We start from the raw sequence: 13,495 nt of genomic DNA, 5'->3' as shown, positions 1-13,495 counted from the left end.
TGGCAAGGTCATCCATCCTAGAGGCCCTGACTTGCACCCGAGTACCAGGCCTGTCTCTGTAGCGAGTTGGTGCCTGGCCTGCCTGCTGGCCTTGGGAGGACAGGGGAGACGGAGGTGTGGAGATGGGGGAGGGGAGCTTCAGCAACTTCTAGTGTCAAAGGAAGGTTGGCACTAAGCCTTTTCTCTAAAAGCCTTCCAGGGCAGCACGGGCTGCATGCCCTTGGTGTCGCTGACCTCCGCCCTCCAGTCCCGCTAGCGGTTCCGGATTTCCTGGTGATTCTTGTGTACGGCGACAAACCGCAGCTTCTTCAGCACGGAGGGCCAGGGCAGCATGTGCAGGTCCCACAGGTACTCCGGGGACAGCACCTTGGTGGGCTTGCGGAGCAGCAGGTACTTGTTCAGGTGGCTCTCGTCATGCCACACAGCCTCGATGTTGTTGGCCCGGTCGACCGCCATGGCCACATGACAGGCCTTGGTGAGCCGGTGCACCTCCGCCACTGACCCCCCAAAGAAGGCCCCCATGTAGTAGAAGTCCCCCTGGTCGTGGGGGATGTAGGCCTGGGACTGGGGCCGGCGTTCGTAGGTGAAGGCATCGCGCTTGCTCGTGTAGAAGCCGGGGTGCAGGGTGCCGAAGAGCGGGGTCAGGATCTCCACGCCCACGTGGTCTTGGAACTTCATGTCCACGTCGGCGCACACCAGATAATCCATCTCCTGCCGGGAGGGCTGCTCCAAGAACTGGCTGATCATCTGCATGCGGTGCATGGACACGTCCTGCCAGCGCGGGTAGCTGCGCACCGGCAGCACCGCCAGCCGCCGCCCCGGCCCGAGCCCCACCTGGGGCACGTCTGCGGGCCGGTCAGTGAACACACAGTAGGTGACACGGTAGCCCACCATGAAGTGCTGCTCCGCAGACTCCAGGAACAGCCTCAGAAAGGTGATGTACCTGCAAGGGAGGACGAGGGGTGGGGGAGGTGTGGATGGGCCCGGAGTCGGAACCCACCCGGGTCCAGCGGAACCCACCCTCTCCTGCCAATCACCCTGCTCTGTCAGAGATGGGGACCACCAGCATGCCACAGTCCACAGCAGACCTGAGCCGGAGCCGGAGACTTCCTGTGGCCCCACCGTTCTGTGGCAAATGCCAGACTGAGCGACACACCTGGAACCTAAAGGTGTCTTTGCCACGCTGCTGGACACCTGGGGCTCCAGGACACCTGGCCGGGGACCCTGGGGCTCCAGGACACCTGGCCATCATCCCTGGGGCTCCAGGACACCTGGCCGGGGACCCTGGGACTCCAGGGCAGCTGTACAGCATCCCTAGGTCTGCATACTCTCTCCCCTCCTGTGGGCCTGTCCCTCAGCCCCATCTTAGGGAAGGAAGAGTCTCTACACCCAGCCCTTCCTTCACAGCATGAAGTAGCCTTCCAACAATGGCCTCAGTAAACCATTTCTAGGCCTCGGATCCTCAGGAAGCACAGGGAGAGGGACTCCAAAGGGCAGGCAGGCCAGGCAGATGGGCACTTGAGGAAGAAGGGGCAGACCCACCAGCGTTTGCTCACATCCGGGTCTTAGCTCCAAGAGCAAGAGCTGTAGCTCAGGAAGGTTCCACCTGCCTCATGGCCAGTCCTCCCTCAAGACTGCCCAGAGACTGGGCCTCTGCCACGGGACAGGGCTCTCTACTTGCTGCCCATGCTCACCCTTCGTACCCACACCGTACGGACTCCTCAGTGAATCCTTCTCAGGGCACCAAGCGCAGCCATCGAGGCTTCAGCCCCAGCTGACAGCAGTGGGGTGGCCGGCCGCCTTCCCGCGGGCTCAGCACCTGCTGGTGTCTGCTGGGCCCACACCGGGTCCCAGGGAGACAGCGTGGCCAAACGTGGCAGCAGGGCTTTTGTGCTGGGTGCTGCTCTAGTCCCCGGCAGCGGGACCAGAGTGCTCATGCTGCATCTGTGCCCTTCTGAGACCCTCCCGCCAGCCACCACCGCCTCAAGTCCCAACTGGTGACGTGGTGGCAGCCTAGGGCTGTCCTAGGGTCCTTCTACACACTGCTGCTGCTGCTCTGTGATGGGCACGAGCTTCCATCTCCACCCCAGGGCCCATTCCTGCACCCAGGCCTTTCTCCACAGCCTCCACAGGGCAGCTGGGCCTGAGGCAGCTTGCTCACTAGCTCCCATCCAGCTGGTCCCACCAGCACCCCTGGGGTCCACAGATGGACTGCCAAGCCCAGGGCCTGCAGTCGGATGGTCTGCTGACCGGCGCCTTAGCCCTGCCTGACATCCGAGTGTAAAGCAGGGGCCCCAGCTTGGCCGGCACCATGCTCCTGCTGCTCCCAGAGGAAGCCAGGCTTTTCCCTCCTCTCCGCTGCCTCCTCTAGCAGAGGGGGTGCAGCCACCCCTGGCTGAGGGGATAGAGGGAGGAGACCGGGCACCAGCTGTCAGGGGAAATGGCACTGGGCTTGACCAGCGGCTGAGCAATAGGGGCCCAGGAAGGTCACGGAGTGAAAGAACTTTCCGGGTGTCCCCAGGCCTCCGCCCTCCACCCTGCGCCATCTCTTACTTTTTGACGGCAAACACAGATAATCCCACGGTGATGTTCTGAAGCCGGAACTGCTCATTCAAGATGTCAATGTTGAAGGTCCCCTCCCAGATAATGGGAGCCAGCCATGGCGTCAGGACAAGGACGTCTCTCCTACTGCACAGAGAAAGAGAGCCACACTCGGTGTGCAATGTGTGCCCACCGCCGTACCTGCCCTCTCCCCGGCTGCCTCTGTCCTCCCACAGGCAGACCTGGCCGTCACCAGGAGACCAACCAGAGGCAAATCAGACTCGAGGGGACCAGGCAGCAGCCATCCCCGAATGCCGGCCCTGCTGCGGCAGAAGGAGCTGAGATCTGCTGGCAAGGCTTGGAGTGGTCCTCACCCCACCCAAGCACCCCTTAGGGAACCGGTGACTCTGCCAGGAACTCAAGTCAAAGAAACAGAAAAGATCCTCTGGGGTCCTCAGGTCAACCTCCAATACAAAAAAAAAAAAAAAAAAAACAAAACAGGAAACAGAACATTGAGCACTAATCCAGGAAAATCTAGAGCGTTTGTTTGTTGCTTTTTCCTGCCCTGTGGAGGCTTCAGGCATGGTAGCCAAGCCACAAGCCAGCCCAAAGAAACTGCCTGTGCATATCTTTGCCACAGACCCCTGCGCCCCTTGCAGCGACAGTCCATTTACTCACGCGGGCGCCAGAGCCATCGGCGGGGGATACACCATCCTGAAAACCAAAACACAAGTGTGCACAGGAGTCACTCGGGACCCTCGTCCCACGGGGCTGTGGGGCGTGGGGAGCCGCCCTTCACCGGCTGTGCAGGCTACACCCCACATCACCCAGAGCCAGACCTGGTGGAGGGGCTGAGGCATGAGGCTTCTCTAATTTGTCTTTGCAATGTGGGAGAGGAACCAAGCACCCAAGGAACACAGGGCTGGTGGACCCATGCTGCAGGCTGGGAGGGGCCTAGTGGCTCCTATAACTCTGCGGGGGGAGGGGGGGTGCTGAGCAGCAATCTCTGCCCCAAGGAACCATGAGATGCCCACACCAGCTCTCCTGGGCCTCAGACTGGCCTGTGGCACTTTTTGTGGCACCCAGAGCCCAGGCCTCCAATCTCAGGTTGTCAGAGACCAGCCTCAGAGGTGGCAGGAAACCCTGTCCTTGCCAGGCCTGTGACACTGGGAGCAGCGGACCCCACAGACGAGGAGCCCACAGGGCAGAGCCTGCAGCAGCCACCATTTTCTTCCCGTGATGGCTCTGGGAGTAGGTAGTCCGCATGGAAAGGGCAGGGAAGCGCAGCGCAGGCTGCAGCAGGGATGAACCCTGATGACACAGGTGACAAAATCACGCCACTCACAAAAGGGCAAAACCTGCTGGTGCAGCGGCTCAGGCCTGAAATCACAGCTACTCAGGAGGCTGAGATCTGAGGATCGCAGTTCAAACACAGCCTGGCCAGGAAAGTCTGAGATGTTTATCTCTAGTTAGCCACCAAAAGCCAGACGTGGAGCTGTAGTTCAAGTGGTAGTGAGCTAGCCTTGAGTGAAAAAGCTAAGGGACAGTGCTTAAACCCCGAGTTCAAACATCAGTACTGGCACACACATACTCAATGACATAGACACGGACACACAAACAGACAAACACACAGACACGGATACAGACACAGACATATACAGACTCAGACACAGACACACACACAGACACACACACACACACACAAAGTTTGAGTCCTAGTTACACCAGCCTGGGAGTATTCCTCTTTGAGTCAGGTGAACACAAAGGCACAATGCCTATGTGCATCTGATCAGATAAACTAATGTTTATCAAAATGAACTCCAGGAAATGGAAACAAGACGTTTATTTCTTCATTGCTGGTTTTGTTTTGTTTTTGTCTTGGTTATTCATTTATCTGTCTTTGGGAGGGAAAAGGGGGCATAGAAATGGAGGGACAAAGGATAAACAATTTCAGCAGTGGTACTCACTGGACACTGCGTTGAAATTGAACTCTACAACTTGTGGGTAGGGACGGGAGGGAAAATCAGGGAGACAGAGAGGGAAGGGGTGACATTGCCAAAGTAAAATCTACTCATTATCTGACTTATGTAACTGTAACGCATCTTACATTACCTTTATAATAACCATTTTTAAAGTGTTAAAAAAGTTTTTGTTTTGTTTTGTTTTTGTCAGTTGTGGGGCTGGATGCTGTCCCTCAGCTCTTCAGCTCAAGGCTAGCGCTCTACCACTTAAGCCACAACACCACTTGCAGATTTTCTGGTGGTTTATTGGAGATAAGAGTCTCAGGGACTTTCCTGCCCAGGCTGGCTTTGAACCACAATCCTCAGATCTCAGGCTTCTGAGTAGCTAGGGGTACAGGTATGAGCCTTGACCAGGCAAAAATCTTTTGTAATTTAACAAAAAGTCAGTTGAGTGCCGCTGGTTCAAGGAAGCAGACATTGCATGTGCTGAGCGCGCGTGAGCTGAGCCCCGCGGTCTCGCTGACTGCAGGAGAGGAAGGCAGAGCAACGCAGGGGAAGTCCCACTGCCCAGATCAGGCATGGGCGGGGGTGCCCAGCCCCCTCCCCACACACAGAACAGCTTTGGCTCGGCAGGGCTGAGAAGGCAAAGAGAAGCCCATGGATGTGGGAGACACAGAAAGGCAGCTGAGGACCTGGGGACCACCTGGTACAGGGGTGAGGCAGGAGGGTGGAAGGCAAAGCCATGCTCTCAAGAGGATCCTCAGATGGACGGCCCAGAGAGCCAGGGGAGCCCAGGGTCGGGGCTGGAGGTCAGATGGGAGCTGAGGACAAAGGGGGACAGGCAGGCAACGCTTTAGGGCAACTGAGGTGACAAAGGCTGCCGGATGGGACACACAGGTCAGGCTCCCAGCACAGGGCACACAGGCCCTCCTCCATCCCTCAGCCTCACTCACCTGGACTCAGCTCCCAGGCCTCCCTGTGCCTGTCTGCTGGGGGTCCAGAACCCATAGCTAAGAGAAGGAAGTGGGCAGAGACAGCTGCTCAGGATGCAGGCCTGCAGGGGTCCGCTGCCTGGGCCCAACCCTCTGCTCAGACTGGCCTTCCTCCCCTTCCCCAGGCCAACCACCCAGCCCAGAGCCCCCGACCAAGTGGAAGGAAAATGGGCATCACTGTGAGGGCCAAGGGCACAGGCCAGGACAGGCTGGACACACCATCTAGCCCAACTGAGGGTGGCAGCACCCTCATCCTGCTGGGATTGTGGTGTGGAAGGCAGCCTAGGGCCCCACCCGGCTCCGGCGGGCCACTGCCAATCCTAGCTTCTTACCTGAAGAAAACCAGAGTGAGAGTCATCAGGAGAAGGGTTCCGGGGTGAAGCAAGTAGTGCTTCAGTTTTCCTGAAACACAGAGTGGGAAGTTCAGCTGCTCCCCCGCCTTCCCTCACCCCTCCCGGCATCTATTTCCTTTGACTTCCTGTGAGGAACCTGCGCATGCTGGGCCCGCGCTGGTCACTGAGCTATGAAAGTCAGGAGTTTCCATGGTTAAGAGTTGGAATATTGGGGTTGGGGACGTGGCTCAGTTGGGAGAGTGCTAGGGAAGGAGCAAAAGTGTCAGGTACTGAGTTCAAGTCCCAGCTTAGGAAAAAAGAAAGGAAGAAAGGAAAGGATGAAGTCAGAGAAAAGAAGGAAGGAAGGAAGGAAGAAAGGGAAGGAGGGAGGGAGGGAGGGAGGGAGAGAAAGAGAAAGGGGGGAGGGAGGAAGAGGAAGAGTTCAAATACCGCTAACAGGCCTTCTTGGAAAGGCTTACTGAACACCACACACACCACCACCTATTATTGGCTCAGGCCCCAAAATCAGTCCTTTCAACTCCCTTTACCTTACTGTTTCCTACTCCTCCAGCCATGAAACATATAACTCCGACTAGCTTCTGGGAAACCAAGGAACCAGGCAGGGAACACCTGACCTCTCATTTGTGTATTTGGCCTGCACTGAGGTTGGAACCCAGGCCACATTCCGGCTCCCTGGCTTGCTCAGCCAGCACTGGAGCACTTGGGCCACACCCCCAGCCCTTATTTTTGCTGATTATTTTGGAGATGGCGTCTAATGGACTGATCTGCTGTGGGGAGCTCCAAACGGTGATTCTCAGATCTCATCCTCCTGAGTAGCTAGGATTGCAGGTGTGAGCCACTTCTACCCGGCCCTGCCTCTCCTCTCCCCGGCCCCGCCTCTCCTCTCCCAGGCCCCGCCTCTCCACTCCCCGGCCCCGCCTCTCTTCTCCCAGGCCCATCCTCCCCTGTCCCCGGCCCCGCCTCTCCTCTCCCAGGCCCCTCCTCCCCTCTCCCAGGCCCCGTCTCTCCTCTCCCAGGCCCCGCCTCTCCTCTCCCAGGCCCCGCCTCTCCTCTCCCAGGCCCCGCCTCTCCTCTCCCAGGCCCCGCCTCTCATCTCCCAGGCCCCGCCTCTCCTCTCCCGGGCCCCGCCTCTCCTCTCCCGGACCCCGCCACTCCTCTCCCAGGCCCCGCCTCTCCTCTCCCATGCCCCGCCTCTCCTCTCCCCGGCCTCGCCTCTCCTCTCCCAGGCCCCGCCTCTCATCTCCCGGGCCCCGCCTCTCCTCTCCCGGGCCCCGCCTTTCATCTCCCGGGCCCCGCCTCTCCTCTGCCCGGCCCCGACTCTCATCTCCCAGGCCCCGCCTCTCCTCTCCCAGGCCCCGCCTCTCATCTCCCAGGCCCCGCCTCTCCTCTCCCAGGCCCCGCCTCTTCTCTCCCAGGCCCCGCCTCTCCTCTCCCAGGCCCCGCCTCTCCTCTCCCAGGCCCCGCCTCTCCTCTCCCAGGCCCCGCCTCTCCTCTCCCAGGCCCAGCCTTCCCTCTCCCCGGCCCCGCCTCTCGTCCCTGTCCTTGGCTCCACCGCACTCACCCGCCAGTGTCCACTGCTGGGGAACCATGGTTGCGGTCCCCTTCCGCCGCCCTCCCTCGAGGCCTTCAGGGCCGGATGAGCCCCAGGTTTGCGCCCACGGAGGAGACGGAGTCACCCTGGCCAGGACATTAGGAGCGCAGCGACCTCACCAACGGCCGCTCTCCACGCTGGCCGGGAGCCCCGCCTCAGGCCCCGCCCTGAAGCCCGGTGGCCGCCTCTGGGCCCCTGGCCTCTACCCCGGATGCCCGGCCCTGGACGGCGGCCTGGGCCTTTCCCTCCTGGGCGGAGGAGCCGAACAGACTCCCACCCTGCTCGGCCCCCAGCCCAGAGCAGAGGCACAGGGCCCCTCCTGCTCCCCTTGCCTCAGTCTCCGCCCACAAACCACCCGGCCACGCCCCTCCCGCCCTGAGGCCCCTCCTCCAATTCCCCACAGGAACCCTGACTGGCTGAGGTGACCAGGTGCCCCGCCCCTTTCCTCACCCCACTCCAAAGGCCACGCCCCGACGCCACAACCCTGAAGACCTGCATCTGCACGTGGACTCTGCGGCTCCGCCCCCGAACCCCTCTGCCTCCTGACCGTGCCCCTAACCCTGAGGGACAGGACCCGATGCCCCTGCCCACAGAGGCCCGCTTCGCCGTCCGGCCAGGGAGGACTGTCCACCAGGCCCTCGCCGGGCCCTGGGTCCGCAGCGCTGGCTCAGCACATGCGCTGCCGACTCAGCCCCTGTGCGGACCAGAGAGGGGCGGGCGGGCGGGGGCCGCTGCGTCAATAATCCTAGCTGCTAGAGAAGTGGGGATCCGGAAAACTGTGGTTCGAGGCCAGCTGGGGCAACAAGTCCATGAGGCCTCCATCTCAGTTGACTTCAGAAACAGAAGTTGGTGCAGCAGTGAGCACGTGCCATCCAAGCTAGGCAGGAAGTGAAAGTAGGCAGACTGAGGTCCTGACCCACCCAGATGCAACAGGAAGTCTATTTGGAAAAATAAAAGCAAAAAGGCTGAGCCCATATCTCAAGAGCACAGTACCACCCTAGCAACTGCAAGGCCCTGTCTTAGTTTAAACCCCAGGACTGAAATTCCCCCAAAACTCAACCGTAAGAAGCCAAACAATTCTGTGTAAAAAGGAGCTAAGATCTTAATGGACACCTCATCAAAGAAAACATGCAGGTGGCAAATGAGCATTTGAGAAGATGCTTGACATCGATGTTACCAGGGAGATGCAAGTAAACCAATGGTGAGACCCTGCACCCTGTCACAATGGCCAGACTCCAAAGGCGACAACACCAAAACTTGACCAGGATGTGGAGCAACAGGAACTTCCAACCATTGCTAGTGGGGAGACAGAGTGGCCCAGCTACTGTGGAAGGCATCTGGCATGTATCTCAGCCAGCACCAGTGGTTCCAGCCTGTGATGCTAGCAACGCTGAGAATAGAAGTATTGTGGTTTAAGACTTATCCAACCAAAGAGTTTTCAAGACCCCTTCTTACCCCCACAGATCGGCACAGTGGCCCATGCACTTGTCATCCCAAGGACAGCGGTCCCACAGACATGTCCCACTGTCTCTTCTTTATTAAGGTTTTCTGGTCAATCATGGGGATTGAATTGGGCAACTGAGCTCTGTCCATGAGGTCATTTGCTCAAGGTGAATGCTCTACCACGTTGAGCCAAAGCACCAAGTGCAGTTTCATGGGGATTGTTTGGAGATGAGTCTTCTCTGCTGGCTTGGAGCCACAATCCTCAGATCTGAGCCACCTGAGTAGTGAGATTCCCAGGCGAGAGCCACCCGTGCCGAGCTGCCACTCTCTCTTAATAGCGCTCAACAAGAGCAATTCCTCCACTCTGTCAGCGGCAGCAGCAGCAGCAGCAGCAGCAGCAGCAGCGGCTGTGGCTGTGGCATCTCTGAGCACGAAGCACTCCCCTGGTGAGAGAGTGTGATCTCCTTCCCCAGGCCCCAGGGTGTGGATTCTCAGCACCCGAACCTCCCCGGCCCTGAGGGTGCTGGCTGGTTCCCCAGAAAGCCTAGGACTTGACAATTTCTCCTCTGCCACTTGGGTTGTGATTGTGGTTTGTGTGGGTGCCACTTATAAAAAGTGAAATGCACGCCAGCTGCTCTGGGCAGGGTGCACAGGCCCTGCCTTCCGGGGGATGCACCAGGGTGGTGGCACCTCTACTTCTGCAGAGAGCCCTCTAGCATCCTGAAAAGCGCTTTGTCATAGCAAGTGGGACAGTGTCTCATTCCCCTTGACTGGAAGGAATCCAACCACAATGACCGCACTCCAGTGCAACAGAACTTTAATCTCACACCAATATTGATTCCATGCACACAGGTCTCTCTTAAAATTGTCTTTGCCCCAATCAGGCCCATTTGGGGAGTTGTGCTGGCAACACTCGCTCTCCACCGCCCTCACGGGAGGCTCTGTGCACCCTGACAAAGGCCACAATGGCTCAGGAGTCGGGAAGGCTCTCCCATGCACCTGGCACAGGGGCAGAAGTGCTCTGCGCAGGAGAAAGGTTAGCATGCAGGGCGGCTGGGGGAGAGGGTCCTGTGGAGCCCACAGGACAGGGTGGTGACCTGCATCAGAGTCAAAGCTGCTGGACAAGGCAGAGAGGGCCGAGCCAGGGGCCGGGAGAGCACCACGCCCACTGCTCTGTGAAGAAGCACCAAGAACATTATCATCCTGGAGGGGGAGACTCTGAGGGCAGGCCAATGTGTTCAAAGGCAAGTACCATTCTGATACCAGGAGAGGATGGCGGGTCTATGATTCTGCATGTGCCATGGATTTGGGGTCAAGGCAAAAGGACATATGGACTTGGCCACACTGTCATCTTGATAACAGAGGGGATTGTGGGTAAAGATGCAGAGTAGGTTCTGCATGTGGCAAGCAGAACAGATTTGACTGTGTCCTGAGTGGGAGGTCAGAGGAGGGTAGGCTGTGGCCTGGGCCACTCTAGCCTGCGTGTGCTGAGCCCCTGGCCACCCAGCCCAGGGGAGACATCTGCACATGCTGTCCGTAAGTGCTTCCCTTTCTCTTCCAGGGAAGAAGGGGGAAGCCGGCTCCACGCTTGATCTGGGCCCTCTGCAAGGAGGTCCGTTTCTGGAGCAGAAAGTGGCTGTTGGCCAAAGGCTTCATGGCGTAATACACATGCACACCATCAGGGGTGATCAGTTCTGGTGGAAGAGGGACACAGTCCAAGTCAGCTGCACTGACAGGGACTTGGACACACCAAGCACCTGAGAAGCTCCTACACACCAGACCAGGCATCAGGCAGGACGCTGCCCTCCCTGCGGTCCAGTGCCAGGAGCATCAAGGGCCTGGGATGCCTGCCCAGGAACAGACTCTACTGAAACCTATCCTGTCTTGCTCAGGAAAGAACTCACTGCGGCTTCAAGGATCCGGACCTCCTGGCACAGCCGGCTGTCCAGAATGCACAGCACCTGCGGGGAGCAGTGTCCTACTGAGCACCAGCAGGGCTCCAAGGAGCCCCATGGGGCAGGCCTGGACCCAGGCCCTCTGCACAGCATGCATTCCAGGGCCTCCACCCAGTGAGGCCCCAGCACTCAGCGGCACTTGCCTTTCCTGCAGGCTGTTCCTCCTCCCAGTCCCTCTGGCCACGAATCTCCTGTCAACTATGTCTACCCTGCACTCACCTCCTGCCCACATTCTTGTTTCTCATCCACCATCATTAGTCTGGCTAGGCCTCTCACTTCCTTTCCGGGAAGAAGGGAACCCATGCGGCCGGCCTTCACCAGGAGAAGGGTGCAGGAAACTAGCAAAGGCTTGATGACAGGCAAGCGGCAATCAATGCTGATCATCCCCACCAAGCACCTGATGGGTTTTAGCTCATTGCAAAGACCACAGAGCAGTGAAACCATGGGCAGAAGCCTTGATGATCCGGTACATAGGAACTCTCTGTCTCCGTCTTTGTCTCTGTCTCTCTTGCTGTTTGTCATTCTGTCCATCTGTCTCTCTGCTCCCCCACCTCAATCTTTCTGTGTCTCAATCCCATGTTTCTGTCTCTCATCCTCCTAAAGACATTGGCCACTCTCCACTACATGTGAGCAACAACACAGAAGCAGAGAAGATGGTCAGCGAGGTCTCCTTAGCTCTCTCTGAGCCTTGATTCTGTTCTTTCCACGACACTGACTCAGCTCACAAAGGTATGCTTTTGCTGTCACTAGCATGGATTCATCACAGGACTCTGGTGGAGCACTTTTGGATTCCTGAGTAGGGAAGGGTACCTTTCTTCAATGCTCTGGGGACAACTTGATGGTCTCCTGGAGGCTAGACAAGTACTTTTCCATTGAGTTGCACCCATATGTGAGATTCTTTCTGAAGCCATGTTCCCCCTTGGAGCAGACAGAGTGTCTTCTGGGGAGGGATGCGGCCCCTGTCCCATAGCACTGCATGCTCTGCCCTCTGCACTGATGCTGTCTCTGCACTGCCTGTTCCCTCTGCGGGCAGGCCAGGTGGGAGGGCAGGGCAGTGCCAGGGCAGGCATGTCCAGAGTCACTTCGGCCATGCTGGGACCTGGAGCATCCAGTGCCCACTTGGGGCTCAGTGCCCAAAGCCCACCCTTCTGCTGCTGTCCCCGCATCCGGGCCTGTGCACATGCCCAGCCTGCTCTGCCATCTCCCTGGCTGTCTGCCTCTGACTCACTTTGATCCTGACACCATCTGGACCAGCTCCCTGTCTTCTGCCCGGTCCTCTGGCACCAAGACTGTTGTTTTGTGTGGGGTTTTTATTTTTATTTTTGCAAATTCTTCATTGTGCTTAAGTGATTACATAATTTCACAAATGTCACAGTATTTTGGGATAGTGATGCTTAAAGTCACAAACACATGCTAACTTTCCTGGGGCAAATTGTCTATCGTGGTCTATAAAGTGTATGAGTTCTATGAGCTGTGACAATACAGTGATGTCTTCCACATGGGGTGATATGTACATTCCTCTCCTTTTGCATAGTGTCAGCTCTTCCCTCTTTCCCACTCCTTCCCTCCCTTCCATCGCTGCCAGTGAGTTGCTTAGTTTGTTTTGGTCAGTGTCCAGTGCAGCTGATGGGTCCCACTGTCCTATGTTTTCCCCTGATTCCTCTACTTCTGTGTCCTCCTCCTAGTTTCCCTCCGGTGTGCACCATAGACACTATCTATGTGATCAGCAGCATGGGCTATTTACTAGTGATTGGACCAGATGAGTGGAGGTCCTTTGTTTCTCAGGTCTTGTTCTCTTTGTCCTATCACCATACATTTTGGATTTGACATCCACTTATCAGGGAGACCATGTGTTGTTTGTCTCTTTGCTCTTGGCTGACCTCACTCAACATGATTTCCCTGCAAATGCCATTATTTTGTCCTTTCTAATGGCTGCATAATATCCCAATGTGTGTAGATACCACAATTTTTGGATCCATTCATCTGTGGTGGGGCATCTGGGTTGTTTCCATAGCCTAGCTATTGTGAACAGTGCTGCAGTGAACATGGAGGTGCATGTGTCCTTGTATCCTGGTTCCTGTTGTTCAGGATAGATGCCTAGGAGTGGTATGACTGGGTCGTAAGGGAGGTCAATAGTTAGCTTTCTGAGGACCCTCCAGACTGCTTTCCAAAGTGTTTGTATAAGTATACATTCCCACCAGCAGTGTAATAGGGTTCCTCTTTCTCTGCATCCCCTCCAGCATTTGTCGTTGGCTGACTTTAGGATGTGGGCCATTCTGACTGGGGTAAGGTGGTATTCTCAGGTTTGTTTTTATTTGCATTTCCTTTACAACCACGGATGGTGAACATATCCTCATGTGTTTCTTTGCCATTTTTATCTCTTCTTCTGAGAAGTCTCTCTTTAGTTCCCTTGCCCATTTGATAACTGATTTGTTGGGTTTGAGAGGGATTTATTTCTTGAGTTCCCTGTTTATACTGGATATTAACCCCTTGTCTGATATATAGCTGGCAAATGTTTTTTCCCAGGTAGTTGGCTGTCTTTCTAGTTTGGTTGCTATGTCATTAGCTGTGAAGAAACTTTTTATTTTAACAAAGTCCCATTTGTTGGGACTCGAACTCTGTTCAGGAAGTTCCTGCCAGTGCCTATAAGTTCAAGTGT

General features: G+C 57.0%; 1 protein-coding gene across 1 annotated transcript; it reads right to left on the bottom strand.

Annotated features, from left to right (window-relative positions):
* Positions 1 to 252: 252 nt before the first annotated feature.
* LOC122108875 (histo-blood group ABO system transferase 2-like) lies at positions 253 to 7,436 on the bottom strand. The gene is made up of 5 exons (XM_042680878.1): positions 7,409 to 7,436; positions 5,789 to 5,826; positions 3,728 to 3,852; positions 2,554 to 2,685; positions 253 to 943 (listed from the first exon to the last, which is right to left on the bottom strand). The coding sequence occupies exons 1-5, from the start codon at positions 7,434 to 7,436 to the stop codon at positions 253 to 255; spliced, it is 1,014 nt and encodes a 337-aa protein (XP_042536812.1).
* Positions 7,437 to 13,495: the final 6,059 nt, after the last annotated feature.

The sequence above is a fragment of the Dipodomys spectabilis genome, unplaced genomic scaffold (assembly GCF_019054845.1).
Source record: "Dipodomys spectabilis isolate Male_0828 unplaced genomic scaffold, ASM1905484v1 ptg000067l, whole genome shotgun sequence".
In the NCBI taxonomy this organism is placed as follows: domain Eukaryota; kingdom Metazoa; phylum Chordata; class Mammalia; order Rodentia; family Heteromyidae; genus Dipodomys; species Dipodomys spectabilis.
The sequence above is the reverse complement of the archived record's forward strand: the minus strand, read 5'-3'. Positions and strand labels throughout refer to the sequence as shown.